This window comes from Tupaia chinensis, unplaced genomic scaffold (assembly GCF_000334495.1).
Source record: "Tupaia chinensis unplaced genomic scaffold, TupChi_1.0 Scaffold000117_2, whole genome shotgun sequence".
Taxonomy (NCBI): domain Eukaryota; kingdom Metazoa; phylum Chordata; class Mammalia; order Scandentia; family Tupaiidae; genus Tupaia; species Tupaia belangeri.
The window spans coordinates 1,881,486-1,903,131 of NW_006159583.1; the positions used below are offsets into that span (position 1 = coordinate 1,881,486).

Sequence of the window (21,646 nt, forward strand, 5' to 3'; positions counted from 1 at the left end):
CTCCCTGGGGGTGTGATCTCTCAATTTCTGTCTCTCTGTCTCTCTCTGTCTCTCTGGCAAGTGCGTGTACCCACTGGAAAATTCTCTCCCCCCCCAAAAAAAAAAGTTGTCAAAGGGCACATGTATTTGCCAGAGAGAGAGAAGGAGAGAGCACCATGATGGAGTATGATCATGTTACAATGCCTTTTTCATTTCTTCATCCTGTCAGGATATTGGGCATACACCCATATGTGCCTAGCATAAATTTCAAGCTTTCAGGGCCAGGAATCAAATCAGTGTGGTTGGCCAGAGACTTGGAACTCTTGATCAGTAGGCCACAGGGATGGTCTAACCAAATGCTATTTTCCTGAGGAAAAGATTGTTAGGAAATAGAGCATTGGAATATACTTTTGTTCAGGAAATTTGAATTAAAAAAAAATAAAAACAACAATAACACAGAAACAGGAACAAACATGCAAGGTTTAGTAGGAAATTCAGGTTAGTCCTAATCTTTGAACACTACTATCTTCACTCTTACCACTTCCATTATTTACATTTTTAGCAAAGAGCTATATTGGAAAGACATGTGTTTCTAAAAAAAAAATAATAATAAATTAAAAATTAAAAGCGAAAGACATGTTTTTTTTTTTAAATTAAAAACTTAAGTAAATATACTTCCAAAGAGAAAGAAAATTTTAGAAAGGCGAAGAACAGCATAGTCAAAAGCTCTAGACCCTTCAAGGAAGATAAAGATAGAGAAAAAGACTGTGAATTTTCCAACCGCATCACTGGTAATCCTTTTGAGGGTGATGGTAATAGGATAGTGGAATGCAGCACGGGCTGCAGGAGATTAAATAGACAGGGGTGGTGAATTAATGAACAACAGAGGGTACAGACTACTCTTCAGAGGTCCCCAGAGAAGGACAAAACAGTACGGCAATACGGAAGTATGAAAATAGTGGATGCTATTTCATTTTAATAGCTAAAATTGAGTAAGCATTAAGTGACTCTGATCTGTTGAAAGAATTCATGAACCAAGATCAGAAAGTTTTATTCGGTCTTTGATTTGTTATTCTACACTGTTAACATTATATTTCTAACTCTCCTCATCACTATAAATCTTCGCTATTATTCCCCAAATGCTTTGAACTAGAGTGATCCATTCATGTCTGTAATGTCATAAATTGGAGAATGCGTAGGTTCTTCCTTCCCTTGTAACTATAGAAGCAAAAAACAAAGGCAATGCTGGGTATTTCTCCAGGGTGAATAATTTTTAGAAGGCAAGCTTTAAACTGTCACATTTCTGATTGTCTGTGATTCACACCAATATTGTGCTCTGTGATGGTTTCATTGAAGGGACTGTCGTGTTCTACGGGGGACACAGCCTACCTGCTCTTTTACCAGTAGCTGATGTGAAAGCCATGCTGTGCCAATGACTTATTCGCAGGAGGCAGGTCAATCGTTTGAAACCATAGGTTGTTTCAAATCAGAGAGAAATGTGTGAAAAGTGAATAGATGTCAAGGGCAGTGCTAAAGACAAAGAAAATGCTTGCCTGGGTTTTCCCTGCAGCTAACATTGTTAAAAATATTATAATAGTAACTTAATGAAGTATGGTATACTAAACACACTAATAAACTGAAGAAGGATCTTACTCAGTCCGTATTGGATCCTATTTGCTCGTGTTACCAGCTTGCCTAAGAAGGAGCTAAAATTTTGAGACCTTGTTGACCAATGATGCCCTTTAGAGATGATGATAAATTTGAAATAATTATTAAGACATATTTCTTGAGCTTTGAATGCAGAGTAGTCACAGTAAGAACCAGAGTTAAGCATTTATCAAGATAATTAAGAAAACACATTAAATGTTTGCTCTTTAAGAGCAAGCACTAAATTACTGGTAGCAGTAATATCATTATGTGAAAGAGAATTATTAAAATGAGATGTATTAGTAAGTTTTTAAATTCTAATTGTGGAAATTTTAAAACACACACAAACCTATAAAGAAGAATACCACAAATCCGGATGTACTTAACACCCACGGTTAAGAATTAACTCATGGAGGGAACCAGCAGTTAGCGTAATGGCTATGTCGCTGGATTCCCATGTAATCGACTGCGGTTGGAGTCGCGGACCCGGTGGCTTAAACCTCACACTGGGTGCGTGTGCATGTGTGCCCAAGATCCCGAGCACAGAATGGAGGAGACGGGATTGCGGCGTGACCATCCCCCCTGGGGGGTGATTTCTTGCTTTCTGTCTCTATGTCTCTCTCTGTCTGTCTGGTGAGTGCACATGCCCTATAGTAAAAACCTCTTCAAAAAAAAAAAAAAAGAATTAACTCATGGAGGGCCAGTAGATGGCAGAGTGGTTAAGGCACTGGAATCCCAAATGGCTGACCATGGTTCGAGTCCTGCATCTGGTGGCTTGCTTTTTCATTATCCCCCTCTCTCTCTGTCTTTCTCTGGTGAGCAAATATACCATATAGTAAATTAAATAATGATAATAAGTAAAATTTTTAAAATACATAATAAAAAAGAATTAACTCATGGCTCCTCTCATATCAGTTCTGAACTCATCTAATCTTATTCACCCCTTAGAATATTTGAAAGCAATTTTTATATGTATAAATCTCTCCATAAATATTTCCTTATGTATCTAGAAGGGATAAAACTCCTTTGCAAACAAAACCATTATCAAATGCTAATTGTACTCTTGCAGTGCTGTTTAAATTCTCCTCTGCTACTGTATTTTCTAAAAACTGGTGATCAAATTTAGAGCATTTCTCAGATTCAGCTTCACTTTTCTGGCAAAACCATTCCCCCCTACCTCCTGCAAAGCTTACTCATCTATTTGTTTTCATTAAAGAGAGAGACAGAGAGATAGGTACTCCTAACCTGGTCCCAGTTCTGTGATTTACCCCCCCAGACATCTTTCACAGGCAAGAAAACACATGCCCAGCCTGCAGGCATGCTTACGAAGTGAACATAAGACCTTTCCCATGTCGGTCCATTTCTGACACCACTGTGTCACAAACTGGCTCCTGGATGAGCGCTTTGTATACGGTGCTGAGTGTTCCCATTGCACTGCTGAAAATGTCTGACTGTCTTTCTTTGGAGGACGTTAGTGGCCATTGATTCATTATTTCAGTAGGGTCCCACTTCATAGTAATCAGTAGCATACCATTGCAATATATTTCACATTGTGTTTTTTTTGTTTTTTTTTTCTTTCATTTGGTAATATATCCCCCCATCTGTTGCTCTTCCATCTCAGGGTTTATTGGGCTATTCTTGTTTCTTAAAGTTCTTTCCTATAGACTTAAAAAAATAAAATTACATTACAGTTATATATCAACTTAGGGAGAAGTAGAAATTAACTCATTATTTTTTAGAGCTAAAGGTTGAGACTTGCTTTCTTACAGAGTGAAGTAGAGGAATCCTTCAAATACTGCCCTTGAAGAGTTAGGCATTGATTCAAACCCTTAAAAAAAATAACCAATTTCAAAAAATAATTGAAAATTTTCTCTTCAAAGGATTATCATTAGTCATCCACTTAGATGATTGTTTCTTAGGAATTCTGAGGTGGTAGAGTAATTCATTTTCAAGTGTATTAGCTTCCCATGAGTATAATGTGAGAATATATATATGTATATTTTAATTAGGGACGGAGTGTTTCTGTTTCTCTTGTGACACAGAACCTACTTACTCTGAGGTGAAAGGGCACATTTGCTTACCTGCAACTTTCATTATTTCATGCACAGCAATTGTGGAATACACTAGAGAAAGGGGGTTAGATTGGTAGGCTGCACATTATAATTGAGTGACAATTATAAACTATCTCATTGTGTAAAATTATTATAAATGAATTTGCCTGGAGATACAAAGTATAAACAGGCAAGTGCCTCCTGAGTTCCCCAACACATTATTCTAGGTTTGCTGAAGTAAGTGCAAATTTACAAGGAGACACAAAGCTCTCCCAGAAAACAGTAACTGGACATATTTCCAGGTTAGTTTTCTTTCAGTTCAAAGGATTATTTAAAAACTTTTTGTTGGAGCTTGATTTAAACTTAAGTCCAGCAATAGTATTATCAAAATTTATGTAGTTATCACTTTAAAGAATTTTTGAAGACCATTAAGTGATATCGTGGTTAAGGCATTGGACTTCCATATGACCAACCACAGTTCAAGTCCTGGACCTAGTGACTTGCTTTCTCACTTTCACTCTCTCTTTCTCTCTCTCTCTTATGAGCACATGTACCATATAGCAAAATTTTAAAAGTAATAATAATAAATAAATTTTTTAAAAAGTGAATTTTTAAGATGATACAATAGAAATAATTTTATGAGAATGCCAACAAATTTTTGCTAGAGAGTAAAAGCCTTGATCTCTGTGCCTCAGATAGGAGTGGGACTTTGAGTCAGACCTCTGTTTTATACAAACTTTCCATGAATTCCATGTATTCAGTCCACTTCTCTTCCCTGCTCTTGTCAGACTTGACTTTGTAAGGTTCTGAACTTCTACCTGGGCTACTCTGAGTGTTTGAGGCCATGAACCCTGCTCTTCTTCATCAGCAGTTCTCATGGAACTTTCAGGGAAATGCTGTCTTCTCATTTCCTCTGTGTTGTTATTTCTTTCTATTTCATTTCTTTATTTTCATGCATAGAGGTTACAGGTGGAAGAACTGATAAGCACATGAACTCTATATATCCACGAACTCAGAGAGACATTATCTGCATTTCTACAATATAACATTTCCCAGATTATTCCAATGAGTAGTAAGTTTGAAAACCAATGCTTTCCATGATCTTTCCTGATTCTGATATTCTGTGACTCATCGCTTTGTGGAAGCCAATATGCCTATGTGGACAAAGAAAGAGATTTTGGCAAACACACTATTAAAACTGGAATACAGAGGAGCTCTCAAAATACATTGGAGTTGGCATTACATCATACAAAAATGGCAAAAATTCATAACACAGGCAAGAGCACATACTATAATATTGTAGAAAACCTCTTTCAAAATTAAGCAGTTTTGTTATATGAATGAACTGTTATCAGAAGTTAAGACAGACAGCAATATGAGGAACAATGCAGGGTTCATTGTGCAGCGTGTATATGGCCATGTGGTGTTTTCCTGAGAGATTAAAAGAAAAGAAATGGAGGAAAGTTATTCAGGTCAAGGCCCACCTATTAGAAGAAAGAAGTGCCAAGTTCTAGAAACTGTGGTCTTCATTTAATGGGGCTAGGCCTAGAGAAAAATGAGGTCCTGTGGTCCACTTGGTCATTAAGAAATTGTACTTTCACCTGACTCTTTTAACTGTGTGAATATGACACTCAAAAATCACAGTAAAACCTCAGCTATAATAATGCTTAGTGGTTATCTCTGCTACTCGGCAGCATAAGGCCACATGGGAGACCCAAGTTTGATTACACCTGAAAAGCTGAGCAAGGTGGTGCATGTCGCTTGTTCTAGCTGCAGCTGGAAGGTTAAGGCAGGAGGATAGTGACGTGGTGTTCATGAGCTAGAAAGTGGTCCTGGATGCCTGACTTTCCTATATGGGTTAGAGTTTATCTAAGATATTCAGTTCCAGTGGAGCATCTAGAGTGGCCAAAACTCCTACGTTGTGCATTATTTCATGCTGTGAAGACTCCTTTAATATCAGTACTATATAGATAACATTTTATCTTAGCCATGATGTGAGAAAGATTAAAAAGCATTTATCTATGTGATGGTTATTGTATATGTACTAGTCTGCTATTACTAAACAAAAATACCTAAGACTGGGAAATTTATTTTAAAAATAGAGGTTTATTTGGCTCATGATTTTGGTATCTGGAAAGTCCAAGAGCATGGGCTGGCCATGTGCCCAGCCTCTGCTGCTAAGTCACAACATGACCTAGAGAAATAGGCCAGTCAGCAGCCCTGGGCAGAGAGAGAAAGAAGATACACTTTGCTACTTCCTCTGTTTGTCCCTTCTATTCTCCCAGGTGACTAGATGGTGCCTACTCACATTGAAGGCAGGTCTTTGTCTTTTGGTTCACTAACTCTTTTGGCAAAGTACCTGCCCACAACAAATGTAGGTCTTTCTCTTAAAGGTTTCACTATCTCTCAATGCTATTATTATTAGGAGCCAAATTCCAAAACATGAGCCTTTTTAGGGGACAAATCATAATTCAAACCATAGAAGTATGCTACTTTAGGACTAAAAGATTTTCCAGAGAGCTGCTAATTTCCAACTCCACATGTGAGATAAAGTTCTTAATATTTTGCTTAATATGTAAGGAACATTTCATTTAATGCTGCATCAATAAAGTACAATCAAGTGCCACACTACGATGCTTGTATTGATGATAGACTGCATATAAGATCATGGTCCCATACGATTATACCATATAGCCTAGTTTTACAGTAGGCTATACCATATTGGTTAGTGTTAGCTTGTTTTATGATGTTCACACAATAATGAAACTGCCTAATGGTGTATTTCTCAAAACACATCCTTGCTCAGTGACACATGACTGTATGAGGTTCATTGAAGCCTAGCGGTCTTTAGCACTTCTTATAACAGGGATGTTTGCTTTCCTTGTCACACACCAAAACTGATTAGGGTTTTACTCATCTGGAAATAGGTATTATAACTACAGATTTTGAGGGGTCTTTAAAACACAAGACATAGTTAATAAAAGTGGCATAGATAACATTAGGAGTTATTCTATTAGGGTCATTAAAAATTTGGAGTACTTAGAAAAACCATTGTTAAAATTTTCACAGTCATTCTTTGAAGCCTTCAAAGAATACTTCTACCATTCATTGTGCTTTTCAATAGTGCTATTTGCCACATTTTTGAGCAATTATTCAAAATACTACATGCTGAATAATTTAATTAATTTTGCATGGAATGTAAAAGAATCCATAGAAAATAAATGAAAGAGAAATATTGTTTTGAAATGAAACTCTTAATATTCTGTAAGGCAGTGACTGCTCTTCCATGTCACATAATGCTGGCTGTTATATTGAATTATAGAAAGTGTCTACAAGGTTTCTAGTAGAACTTTTTTTTATAGATTATTTTTTTCATCTATTATTCCAGAGCAGATACAGAAGCTCCTAAGTTATAAATCCATATTTTAGCTCCAAGAGAATCTGGCTTTTCCTATATGTGCTTGCTGAGCTGTTTTCTAAACACTGTTCTTTATCCATAATCTCAGTGATTCCTTATTCTTATTGAGTACCTGCAATCTCTAATATGCTTTTTATCTCTCTTTTGTTTTGTATCTTTTAAAAAATATCTCTGTGTAGCTTTATCTTTTTCCTGGAAGAGAAAAGATGCTAACATAGTATTTATATAGATTATTTCTTCTGAAGAACATGCAGTGTTTTGTATTCATTATCTCTTTTATAGTTTTGACTTTGAAAAAAAGAAAAAGATCAGGACACAGAAATTTAAAATGTTTAAGAAATTTTCTCAGTTTGTAGAGTTATAATAAAACAAACACCAAAGAATGTATGCCTTAGTTCTTGTAAGTGACAAAATACTGTAGTGTTGACTGGGATTCAAGTTCTAACAAGTAGAAAAGACCTGTGTCTTGAGCAGTAACATAGAAGCATGTTACAGTGATTTGGGTTATTCTACTAGATCTAGTAAATATTATATGTACACCATTTCATAAAATAATAAAGATTGTAGTATCTTTAAAAGTGTAAAACTACAGTTGCAGCTCGATAAGTTTTTTCTGGGTTTCTTTTTTTCTTTTTTAAAGAGAGATTTTTGCTATAGGGTGCATATGCTTGCCAGACAGAGACAGAGAGGCAGAAAGTGAAAAATCACCTTTCAGGGGATGGCTGTGCTGCAGTCCTTTCTTCTTCATTCTTCTCTTGGGATTTTGGGCACACTCACATGCACCCTGCATGAGTTTTAAGCTGCTGGGTCCAGGACTTGAACAGCAGTTGACTATGTGGGAGTCCAGTGGCGTAACCATTATGCCATCTGCTGATTCCTTCTCTGACTTGCTTTGTCTTTTTTATTGTTTTAGGATTTTTCAGAAATAGTTTGGGATTACAGATATCAGGACCAGAATATTTCTTTCTTTCTTTCTTTTTTTTTTTTTTTTTTTTTTTTTTTGAGAGAGTTTTGCTGTAGGTTGCATGTGCTCACTGTAGACAGAGACGGAGAGACAGAAAACAAGAAATCACCCCTAGGGGAATGGCCATGCTACAATCCCTTCTCTTCCGTTTTCTTCTCAGGACTTTGGGCACACATGCACATGCACTTGACATGAGTTTCAAGCACCAGGTCCAGGTCTTGAACCATGGTTGACTACATGGAGTCTAGTGACATAACAATTATGCCATCTACTGGTCTCAAGTATTTCATATTTTGTAGAAGACAAAACAGGAAATTTTCCCTTTAGACAAGGATAATTCTGCCTTTGTATCTTTTGAAGTTAACTAATTGATATGTCCCTCTGTGAATTTCTTTATGAAGAAGTTCCATATGTTGAGTTGTTGAATACAAACTACCTGTAAGAAATAACTCTAAAAATGGGACCAGCAGGTGATGTAGTGGTTAAGGTGCTGGACACTCCCATATGGCCAACCAGGGTTCGAGTCCTGAATCTGGTGGCTTGCTTTCTCACTTCCTCTCTCTCTCACTGTCACCCTCTGTTTCTCTCTGGTCAAAATAAAAAAATAAATGAATGAATAATAAAAAATAAAATAATTATAAAAAAGAAATAATTCTAAAAATGCAGAATAATAGTCAATGGAGTATGGTCCATCTTATTTTTACTTTTGCCATTTCTCTGATACTTATTAAGTTTTTCTCTATTTTACAAATAATTTTATTAAAAGTAAGACAATTTTGTTAAGAAAGCCATTACTATACTCATCAGCAGCAGCAAATAGCTTTCCTTTTTCTCCAGATTATTATTTGTATTTGTATTACTTGAATTTTTTTTTAATTCAATATATCAAGGCATTTGATGAAAACTAGAAGCCCTCTGCCGTCTCTCCTTAACTACTCATTTTAATTTTCAGAGGTGACAGCTCATATGTCTCTACTTATCCTTCCCCAGATAGCTAAATATATTCAAATATTCCTATGCACATACACAGGTACATGTGTTTATCTGCCGTCATGTCCATCAAAATGCCTTTGTAAATATAAATTTGCCAATATTTCCCACATGCAATGATATTCAATAAAGCAGAATGGTCCAGACTGAACAGAATAGATGTCTTGTTTGTTTTTTGCTATACTGGGATTAATCAGATGGCTTCCAGAAAAGGGAAAGTATTTGAGAACTTGGGCAATAGCTCTTTACCAATAAACACACAAGTATTTTGGTATTTTAACCACTGGTTTTTACACAACTGTGCCTAAGAGGCAAGTACCTGCTCGACCATTAATAGAAGTCATTTGATAGCCTTTGATCTCCCTCACTTACACACAGTGTGCCTGCATTCTATCACAGATCTCAAAGGACCCGCATCAGAGCCACTTGTATTGCTTCTTCAATGTCAATTTTTCATGTTTTTTTTGTTTTTTGTTTTTTTTTTAATTTAACTCCTGGAAGTATAGCATAGATATTATACACATATTTGTGAAAGTTCCATGTCACAACTAGAAAACAAGTACAATTTATTTCCAGAACATTCCTTTTAGCATTTCCTCTGTGGCCCTGCAGGCATTTAACCACATTGTAGTGGAACCGACCTTCTAAACTGTTTCGGATGAGTGACTCCCGACACACCGAGCTTAGCGCTGTCAAGGTCCCCAAATTGCAGAGTATTTACTGCATTATTCCTATTGTATTTTTTTATATGTCTCATTATTACAATATGTTATCAACCCATTAAAGGTGAGATAGTATCTTAGCCTATTTAGCATCTGTTTTTCCTCACAGGGCACTCACTAATGTTTGTATGTTAATTCTTTTGGACATTTAGACTCTACCTTGGTGAAAATACACATATGTTCTATCATAAACATTTTAAATGTTTCTTTTAGACCTTCAAATTCTATGCTGATTTGAAATGTGAGGCTGTCATATTCCCCTGAGTTGTCATTCTGTGGATTTACAGTAAAGATGTCTATTCCCCTCTTTGCACCCATGTTTACCTTATAGGGAGAAGGCACAAAAACCCTTCCTTCAAATGTTCCAGTTTTAATCAGTTGTCTGCAAGTCACTGAGCTCTCTTCTTCACTATTTTCTATTTAGGGAAGTAAAGCAGTTGATATTCATTGAGTATTTATTTATTGCCTAGCCCTAGTGCTAATTACTTTGCATACATTAGCTCATTGAATTCAGACTGTCTCTCAAAAATATGCTTATTATTGACCTCAAGTCTCAGAAAAGGAAGTCAAGAATTCTAAGGGTAATCTTCCCACAGTCACACAAATGAGACCACAATCTGAACGTAAGAATGTGCCTCCAAAACCCTCTGTTGATTTGCTGTACATTAACACCCTCAAAATGGTAGTTTTCTGAGGACTTAGTTATACAAGCAAGCATATTTTCCAAACTACCAAGCACTATTCATGCATGAAATTTCTAACATATATTTTATAGTCTCTAGCACAGGAAGCCTAGTGATTTGGAATGCAAGGAATGCGTTAGGTGGTAATAATTATGATGGCGTTTTTAAAATTAGGTAAAACAATGCAGTGACTTGTTAGAAAACTAAAATCCGGTCTGAACCCATTTATTTCAACATCATGACTGTCAAAATGAAACATCACTTAGCAGAAAGTTATTAAATATGAACATACACTACTAAAATCATTGCAGAGAACATAAAAGGGTTATAGAGTAAAATCTGAAATAGTATCTTCGGTTGCATTTAGCCTTATGTCTGACACAACATGGTGAGAATACTTTGGAAACATAAACGTGACACGGTTGCTGCTGTTCCCCAGGTCTTCCAGATTGCCTATGTGATCGTGAAAGCAGCGAACTCTCCTCGACCTGGAAACTGGATTCTGGAACGCTCTCTTGATGACATCGAATACAAGCCCTGGCAGTATCACGCTGTCACGGACACCGAGTGCCTCACCCTGTACAATATTTACCCGCGCACAGGGCCACCATCGTATGCCAAAGACGATGAAGTCATCTGCACTTCATTCTACTCCAAGATACACCCCTTAGAAAATGGAGAGGTAAGATGGGAAAACTCACCATTTAAGTACATTCAGTATGACAAAAACAGGCTTGTCAGAAAGACTCAAATATCACAGTAATTAATGTCAGGGAGATTTAAAAATAGGATTTAGCAGAAGTACATTTAAATGAGTTATTAAATAAGAAAGAAAAACTAAGGTGATTAGATTTTAACTACCTTTATGTGCCTCCCATCTCCAATAAAGAGCAGAAAAGAGGAAATGGGTTTCAGTTGGACAGCCAATGATTAATTTTACATATAAGGAGATTTTCCTGAAAATGAGAATTGCTAATGATTAAAGGCTTGGAGACCTTAAAGACAGTGTTTCATTTGTGTGCACTCTAGTCTGGAGATGGAGACAAAGAGAAGAATTTGAGAAAAAATACACTTCTCATGAAAGGCCGAAATAAAGAGGAGATCTGGCTGTCTTTGGATATTTTTCTGATGGTACTATGTAGGGCTACAGAGAGATCTTCCACTGTGATCAGGTTTTCCTGAGTAGTACGTAGTATGTAGGGAATCTTAGGTTCTCCATTTTGTGCAAGCTAAGATATATGCTTAATTCAATACGTTCTGCTCCCCGTAGTGTTTTTTGTCCTGTGGCTAAGATTTTACATAGATTCATTCATTGGTTTTAAAGCAGATTCAAACATAGGTTCTTGTTGGTAATTGTATGCTCTTGGTCTAGTAACTTAAGTTCTCTGTGCCTCAGTTTCATCTCTCATATATTGGGAATAATGATAGGCCCTGTGTCCATGGTATGCTGCAATGATGTTGTGCCCCGCAGGCTGGAACCACATGAGAGGTCCCAGTTTGATTCCCTGTTCAACCTAAAGTCTGGGTATAGTGACAGCAATTTGGGAGGCTGGGGCATGAGGATCTAGAGCTCTAAGTTGATTAGCGCAACACAGTGAGATCCTATCTAAAAAGAAAATAAATAATTGGAAAGAGTAGTAGATGTTTTTTATTTTATGAAGATTAAGTGACTTATATTTAAAGAATTAAAACAGTGTTGACATGTATACTAAGCATTCTATAAACATTAGCTGTTTTTGTTGTCATGTTGCTTTAAGAATGGTAATAACTATGATAGTAATAATAGTAGTAGTTATTACTATTAGTTTTCTCTCAAATACCAAAACATAACTTAGTGATTCTCTTGGATTCTCTGATTTCTTTCTATTATATTTTCCTTACCTGCCTCCCACGTGGTTTATCACCTGTGTTAATACTTGCTTATTCTTGTGTCTGATATCATCTCCTCACTAGTCCACACATCTGAAGCTAGCTAGCATCATCTTCTATATTCATATTTTTCAAAAAATCCAAAAGCAAAATGCACATTCTATCATGCCGACACTAGCCAATCTAAAAGTTATGACTTCTGGGATAAACTTAGGTTATTGGCATAAATCTATCAGGTTTCCTTTTGGCACTATTATTCTATGAATGCTTGCCAGTGCCTTACTATATTTCAAATTCTGTGTTCAAATATACAAATTCTGGGGGAAAACATTCCAAATGGTACTCTCAACAGAGATCTCAATCTGCCAAATGACAAGAAGTCAGATGCAGTGAGTCAGACAGCTGTTCAACCCACTTTGTGCCCAGAGGCATCCAATTCTTGGGCCAGTTGGGCCTGAGGATATGGGAGTAAGGAGTGCAAACAGCATATATTTAAATCAAATTTTATTGATTTATTTCATTTTATTCTGGATCCCTCATTTACAAGAGACTGTTTACTAATGTTTTAAAAACTATTCTTTACCTTTTAAAAGTTATCTGATTCACTAATTATTTGAGCAATATAAAATTCACCTAGATCCATATGTAATGTACGAGTTATATGCAAATCCCTAACCATGCTTTCCCTGCATTCATGGTGGGTCTTCATCATATAGATGAGTTCAGCCTGCCAATGTGGAACAAACAGATGTGTTTGTTTGCTGGTTTGTTTCTTTAACTGCCTATATTGCTTTTACTCCCAGACAAATTTTGCTAAAAACTACTCTTTGATGATGGCTCTTAACAACTAATTCACTTTCTCTGTGATGTGTTTCTTTAAGTCTGTTGGTCTCTCACAGGAAAGTAGATGAGGCAAGGAACAGGAAGTAATTCAAAATATTTGAAGTCAAATGATAGGATCTAAGAATAGGAATGAAATTCAGACCTATCCTCAGCTATCTGCTTGCTTTATAAAGTGTCCTTTGTGGAACACACTACTTCTTTTCTTTTCTTCTTGGGGGAAAATAAAGAGGTAAGACACTTGTGAGACACAGACAATGTTTATTACCTGTTGATGAGGATGTATATAATAGTCTCTCTAGGCTGGACTGAGGTGTATATCATGCTGGTCAACTACGTGGAAGTCCAGCAATGTAACCATTACCTTATCCGCTGATCCCTGAAGTTGATAATTTTTAAACTCAGAAGTGGTTTAGAAGAGATACACTATTACTAGATTCGTTATAAATAAAAGAATACTCATTCTGAGATATTATAATATAGAAAAATGTACATCGGATTAAAAAAATCTAGAATCCAGCCCTGCTTCTACAATAATTTTTGCAGGACCTTGTGGCAGGTCCATATACTTATTTAAAATGAGATTTTCAAAAAATAGATGAAGCATTTTAATACATATATTGTTCTAAAGCATCTTTGTGTAATAAATTAAAGTAATATATTAATAGTTCTGATGTCACATAACTTCTGAAGATGCTCTGAAGGTTTGGGATGCTTATTTCCAACAATTCCCAGACAACTGACTATGAAATAAATCTTAATCTCAATAATTAACATTGAATTTTAAAATCATGTACTTTGAAATAATTCTCACGATACAATTGTTAGATGTTTACTCTTAAAACTTCCTGAAGAAATGGGACCAACAGTTGGCGTAATGGCTATGTCACTGGACTCCCATGTACTTGACCGCGGTTAGAGTCCCAGACCTGGTGGCTTAAACTAATGCCAGGCGTGTGTACGTGCATGCCCAAGATCCTGAGAGGAGAATGGAGGAGAAAGGATTATGGTGTGGCCATCCCCCCAGGGGATGATTTCTCGCTTTCTGTCTCTCTATCTCTCTCCATCTTTCTGGCGAGCACACATGTCCTATAGCAAAAATCTCTCAAAAACAAAATAAAACAAAACAAAAACTTCCTGAAGAAGTGACAGGTAAGTGAAAGAAGAAAGCATAAAAATCAGTTAGTAAAACAGCATAGAAAAAAAGTGCTACTACAGAAGTGTGCACAGAGTGGTAAATCCCAACCTCTCCCTCCCAGAGAGCGGAAGGAGCCATGTGAGATGGTAATACCACAGGACAGAGATAAACCAACAATAGTTCTTAGCACCTCAAAAGTTTCAAGGCCAATATGCAAATTAATCTCCTGTGATGCCTGTGTGATGAACTAAGTGAATTAACTATTCACCTCCATTGTTGAAGGATATTGCTATTAGGTATAGAAAACTAGGCTTCTTGAAATTTTCTTTTGGGATATTTTATTAGCTTCCAATGTCTATTGTTTATGTAGGAAAGGTAGCTAGCTATCTATTTACTATCTTTTGAAGTGTCTTTACTCTGATTTTTAAAAATATTTTTTGGGTTTTTGTTTTTAAGTAGTTTTATTATGATGCTTGAGATCTGCACTGCCCAATATTATAGCCATTAGTTATCCATGGTTATTTAAATTTCGGTTATTCAGATTGAGTTAAAATTTAGTTCCTTGGTTATGCTAACTACATTTCATATGTTACCAGGAATTGTCATGTTAAATTGTGCAGAATAAAATGTTTCCATTATTGCACAAAATTCTGTAGGGCCTGCTGCTGTAAGATGATATCTTTTTATTTTGTAGATTAGTATGTGTTCGGCTTGCTATATCTGCAGAGCAATGTCTTTCATCAGTTTAGAAAATAATTCAGCTGTTAGTTTTCCAAATATGGTTTCTCCATTTTCTCTCCTCTATACTTCCAATTAAAAATAATTTGGAACTTCATACTCTATATACTGTGTTCCTTATACTCATTTTTGTAGTTTTCATATTTTTTTCTATATATTTTTTCTGTTTATTTGTTTATTTTTTTTTTTTATTTATTTTTTCTTTGCTGTACAATACATGTGCTTGCCAGAGAGAGAGAGGAAAGACAGGAAACTGGTAGAAATCACCCCACCCAGGGGGGACAGCCATATTGTAATCCCTTCTCCTCCATTATCCTCTTAGAATTTTGGGACACACACACATGTACTCACTCAGGGTGCTTTCCAAGCTGTCAGGACTGAAACTCAAAACTCACAGTTGGCCATGTATAGTCCAGCTGTCCCAACCACCATACCACCTGGATGAACTTCCCTAACGTTTATATATATATATATATATATATATGTGTGTGTGTGTGTGTACATGTATGAATGTATAATATATATGTGTGTATATGTGTGTTTATATACATACATATTATACATTTGAGTATTATATTTTATTACAGCTTACAAAACCAATTTTCACAGCATGAATGCACTGAAAATTAGCCAGTTAAAGATATTGTCGAGACCAGCAGTTGGTGTAATGGCTATGTCGCTGGACTCCCATGTAGTCGACCGCGGTTCAAGTTCCGGACCCGGTGGCTTAAAACTCATGCCAGGCGTGTGTGCATGTGTGCCCAAGATCCCAAGAGGAGAACGGAGGAGAAGGGATTGTGGTGTGGACATCCCCCCTGTGGGGTGATTTCTCGCTTCCTGTCTCTCTGTCTCTCTCTGTCTGTCTGCCAAGCACCAAGCACACATGCCCTATAGCAAAAACCTCTCAAAAAAAAAAATATGGAAATGCAGAGTATTAGAATCAGTAGCAGGGGGACCAGCAGTTAGCGTAATGGCTATGTTGCTGGGCTCCCACATAGTCGACCGTGGTTTGCGTCCTGGACCTGGTGGCTTAAAACTCACCCTGGGCACATGTGCATGCGTGCCCAAGATCCCGAGAGGAGAATGAAGGAGAAGAAAAAAAAAAAAAAAACCTCTCCAAAAAGAGAAGAAAAAAAAGATATTGTCATACACATTATCAACAGATAATTTTCCATTTTCATATCCCTTAAATATTTTGCTTTTTTGTTTTTCCCCTTGATTCCCTTTCTCTCACCTCCCTTCATTCCCCACCCTCTTCTTGCACTTTCTCTAGTATCTGTAATTGTTCTCCATGCTTTTATATCTTTCAATCTTTTAGTTTCTACCATAGAATGTGGACATTCAGTACATATTAAATGGGGACATACAATTTCTCTTATTCATAATCTCACTTGCTTCACTTAGCAGTAAAATCTTCCGTATTTGTCCATTTTCTTTCAAATACCAAGGTCTTGTTTTTATGGACAGGTAGTATTCCATAGTGTAAAAGTGCCAGTTTTTCAATCTGTTCATCTGTTTGTGGACATTTGGGCTGGTTCCATGTCTGAGCAATTGTGAATAATGCTGCAATAAGCATGGACGTGCAAGAACTTTTCTGACTGAGTGTATTCCTATCATTTGGGTAGATACCCAAGCCTGGAATTGCTGGATCATATGGTAATTCTATCTGTATGTCTTTGAGGAACCTCCATATTTTCCAAAGTGGTTGTACTAATTCCCATTCCCAGCAACAGAGTAGAGAGTTTCCTTTTCACCACAGCTTCCCCAACACTTATCATTTCTTATTTTCTTAATCTTATCCATTCTGACTGGAGTTAGGTAGTATGTCATTGTGGTTTTGATTTACATTTACATTTTAGGGATGGTGAGTATTTTTTCATGTTTTCTAACTGTTCATATATCTTCCTTAGAGAGTTGTCTGTTCAACTCATTTACTGATCTTTTAATTGGGTTGGTTGATATTTTTGTTTTTAAGGTAAACCTCTGAATTCCCTGTATATTCTGGTCATCAGTCCCTTACCTGAGGCACAGTTTGCAAATATATTTTCCGATTTTAAGGATTGCTGATTCACTTATCATTACTTTTGCTGAGCAAAAGCTTGACACCTAAAGCACAGGCAATAATTCCAAAAATAGACAAGTATGACCCTTTATATCTTTATTCTAGATATTTTCTTCTGGTTTTCTATTTGTTCATTGTCTCCTCACCTGTGAAAACCCTATTAGTAAAATTCTTAAGGATGTTTATTATATATTTTTCCGTTTCTAGACTTTCTCTGGTTTGTTTTCAAATAGACCTTTAGAATGTTAAGTTTTAGGTCCAAATTTTATAATTATGTCAAGCTACCATAATCTTTATAATTATGAAATTATATCACTAAATAAAATTTATGTTAACATACTAAATATTGTTTTTATCTCATTGAGCAAAAAGTAATTAATAAGAGTGTTTATTTGACAGTTCTAATCTCTGGTCTTTGTGAATATATTTTATCATCTGTTTTATCTGCCAATTCTTTTTTAAGCTGTCTTAAATTTTCATATGCTTGATTATTTTGTATAAGTGAAATAAATTTTTAAAAGGTATGCAAAGAAATAATTGAGACCAAGGATGTCAACTTCATCATAGGAAGATTTTCTGATGCTCTGCCAAACGATGACAATCTGGATCATCTTAATACAATTTTAGGGATTTGAATTTCTGGGACACTCGGATGTTTTATGCTATAGTCCGATGATTGCTGTTTTAAATCTAGTTTACCCTTATTCCTTAGCAGCCTGTCTGTAGTCCAAAACAAGCTGTGTGAGATTTACCAGAGTCTTATCCACACAAGCCCTGGAATCCAAGTTTTGTCCTCCTAATGCAGTAACACTATCAAAAGCATAGGGTCTCAATCATGTCTTTGGACAGGAAAATGCTCTCAGCACAAAAGCTGTCACAATGGACCTATCTCCTAAATAGACATATTTCTTCTCTTCGATGTTGAGAAGGTATTCTTCACACTTTTGAGCACTCTCAAGTGGCTTTAAATAGATGTTTTTATGTATTTAATCCAGTTTGTCTTGTTATCATTGAGTGTTGACCCTAATTACATAATCTATTATAAAGAGAAGCAAAATTGTATGCACTTTATTTAAAAACACTTTTATTTTGGAATCCTGTTAGATTTACATAAATGTAAAAGGATATAAGAGCTCCCTATTCCCTTCACACAGCTACCTCTTAGCATAATATCTTACATAATAACCACAATGCATTTGTTAAAACAAAGGAGGTACATTGGCACATTATTATTAAGTAAACCACAAACTTTATTCAGGTTTCATTAGTTTTGTTTGTTTGTTTGTATTTTTTTTTTTAATATATAGGGGCTTCGGGAACCAGCAGTTAGCATAATGGCTGTGTCGCTGGACTCCCACATAGTCGACCACAGTTCGTGTCCCGGACCCGGTGGCTTAAAACTCACGCCGGGCGCGTGTGCGTGCGTGCCCAAGATCCTGAGAGGAGAATGGAGGGGAAGGGATTGTGGCGTGACCATCCCCCCTGGGGGGTGATTTCTAGCTTTCTGACTCTTATGTCTCTCTCTCTCTGTCTGGCGAGCACACACACCCTATAGCAAAAAACCTCTCCAAAAAATAAATAAATATATATATAAAAATATATATATATAAGTATAAATATATATATTTTTATATATAGGGGCTTCGACTCACCAGAGAGAAGGAGAGAGAGGTAAAGTGAGAAATCAAACCCCCAGAGGGGATGGCCATGCCGTAGCAGTTCTTTATCCTCTAGAGTTCTCTTAGGATTTTGGACATATGCACACACACACACCTGGCATGATTTTCAAGCCATTGGGCCTGGATCTCCAACCATATAGCCAATTACATGGGATCCAGCTCCTTAACCTCCAACCACCTACTGACTCCCAGGTTTCATTAGTATTCTCATCAATGTCTTTTTTTTCTCTTCTAGGAGCCAATTCAAGATATAATATTGCACTTAGTCACAGTGTCTCCTTGGGCTCCTCTGACCTTTGACATTTTTAAGAGATGTTTTGTAGAATATTACTCAATTTGAGTTTTTCTGATTTTTTTTTTTCATGATTAGACTGGGCTTCTGTGTTTCGGAGAAAAATATAGCATAGAGGAAACAGCTTTATTTTTTGCATCTCTCATTTATTTTTATATGCATATCTCTTGTTTATTTACTCTTTATTAATTTATAAACTTTATTATGCTTCTAGATAGATTTTTATTTTAGATAACAGTGTCTAAATATTTCCTATGATTTATAGTATATATAGAATTATAGGAGCCAACAGGTAGCATGGAGGTTAAGGTGGCTGGATCCCACATTGCTGAATTTGTGGTTTGAGTCCTGGACCTCATGACTTGAAAATCATGCCAGGAGTGCCTGTACATATGCCCAAAATCCCAAGAGGAGAATGGAGAAAGGACTGTGGTGTTTCCATCTCCCTGGGAGATGACTTCTCACTTTTTCTCTCTCTGTCTCTGTCTCTCTCACTATATTTCTACAAGTGCACCCTATAGCAAAAATAAAAGAAAAATTTTTTTTATACACACACACAAACATACACATATATTTATATATTCAACAGTGTCTCATTAAACCTGAATCTTTCGGCTCCAGCCTCCCCGTTAGGTGGATTATTGGCTCATATACCATGTCTAGCCAGTGTAGGTAGGTTTGATAACTAAACCTGGATCCTCCATGTGGCCCAAGCCTTGCATAGTGACACCCTCTCACTTATACCATGGCTGGACCCTCAGTATATTTTAGACTAAGCAAAATATCCTTTAAGTTGAATTTTAAATCAGAAATAAGAATTTGAGTAGAATATTTTTAAAACACAATGCAAGAAGACATTATGAAATAAACATACCACTTACAACATACCAATTAAACAACAATGGCTGTGCTTTAGACACAGCACATTAGTGGAAAATAGTCTTCCCATCATTAGTGTCAAATTTATTTATTGACACCAATGTTTATTACATTGTCGACTTTCTGGAGAATTTTGAAGACACGTGCCAAAACTTTTAGAATATCTTACAATACTGTATTTCAGGTGAAAAGTGCTTCATTTTAAACTGAAAGGTATCATAGGTAAATTACTCATTGATAATTAAAGAATGTCTTAATCCTTGACTTCACCCTCTATACCCAACTTCCATATAGCCCTTTGTCCAAATCATCATTGGAGATGTCTAGCTTTCCTTCTGACCTCTTTAATCTTAATTTACCATCTCCGTTCATTTCTTGAGTTATATTTGTTGCAGTCCACCCCACACCCACTTCTCTCCATGGTTTGGCTCACTTCCTCCTCTGCTCTTCATTCCATATTGTCTTGAAGACATCAACAAATGTTAATTATGTGGATTTACCAAACAGGTACTTTAAAGAATAAACCTAGACCCGAGATAACTAGGTTCAACTCCCACCAAAGAAGAGATTAACTCTGCAGTATAACATCCTGGGCTTGCACCCAAGGGAGAAGAGAAGCTCACTCTGAGGTATGAGATAATCATACGGTATCAAGTCTCAGGGTCTGGTCAAGCAGGGATAATGGGAGACAATGGAGGGATAATAATATGACCTGTATGTTGTTACACAGGCTATAAACAGGAGGAGGCTCTGAGCAAAAGCCTTAAAAGAGTTTCATTTCAGAAGGGCAATTTTATATCATCAATGCCAAAAGAGGGCTCTGCAGGGATCCTACTTTGCTTTGCTTTGAGAGAATGATTCTGAGCTCCCTAATAGGAGTTGCAGGGTGTGAACCAACAGACTGTAGGGGGCCTCCATTACTGTGAATCCAGTCACTAGGACAAGCTCTGATGGGAACAGCTACACAGGCCTGCCTCTGTAGCAGTGCCTCAAGGAGGCAGTTCCTTCAAGAGCTAGTAGCTGGGCTAAGTGAGGCCATTGCTTTTGCTCCATAAGCTATTGAGAATTGCAAACAAGAACTGTCACTTAGAGGCACTGTGGAAAACATGACTTATCTTGAGAATAGTAGGAGCATTTTAAAGCTAGGTGTCCTCAATACCAGAACTTCTAATTCAGCAGATGAGAGAGAGGCTTAATAACCTCTATGTTTGTTTTTAAAAAAATATTTCTGGTGATTCTGATCTTACTACTCTTGGCTTATTATTCAGATGTTTCCAGCCTTCTCAAACCCTGGAGGCAGGTCATCTGTTACTGGGTTGTCAGAAAAATCATGATGTATTTTTTTCTATGCAAATATCCATCATGACTTTTCTAACGACCCAATATTTAGGGTCATTCTAAGACCTTCTAACTAAAGAAAGAGATTAAAATTTCCTGTCAGGAAATTTGAAGTCTTTGTTAGACCTAATCTCTGGGTGGGTTTGAGTTGAGTAAATAAGCTTTGAGGCGTAACTATATAGTTTTTCAATAGTTGAAGTGGTGGCTGAAAGGAAAAAATATTAATAATATTAAGGAAGATGGGCTACATAAATGGTATTGCTCTAGGAATCCTAGATTAAAATTGTAATAAATGTTTTTCTGTTTTATGAGATTCTCTCCTTTCTCTGACTGGGATTATTATTTTTAATTTCTTTG

At 36.4% G+C, this 21,646-nt stretch overlaps 1 protein-coding gene across 1 annotated transcript in view; it reads left to right on the top strand.

Annotated features, from left to right (window-relative positions):
- Positions 1–21,646, top strand: part of LAMA2 (laminin subunit alpha 2) — a 509,250-nt gene that overhangs the window by 42,539 nt on the left and 445,065 nt on the right. The window contains exon 4 of the mRNA XM_027770245.1: positions 10,894–11,136. Coding sequence (XP_027626046.1) covers positions 10,894–11,136 — 243 coding nt within the window. The remainder of the gene's footprint in view (positions 1–10,893; positions 11,137–21,646) is intronic.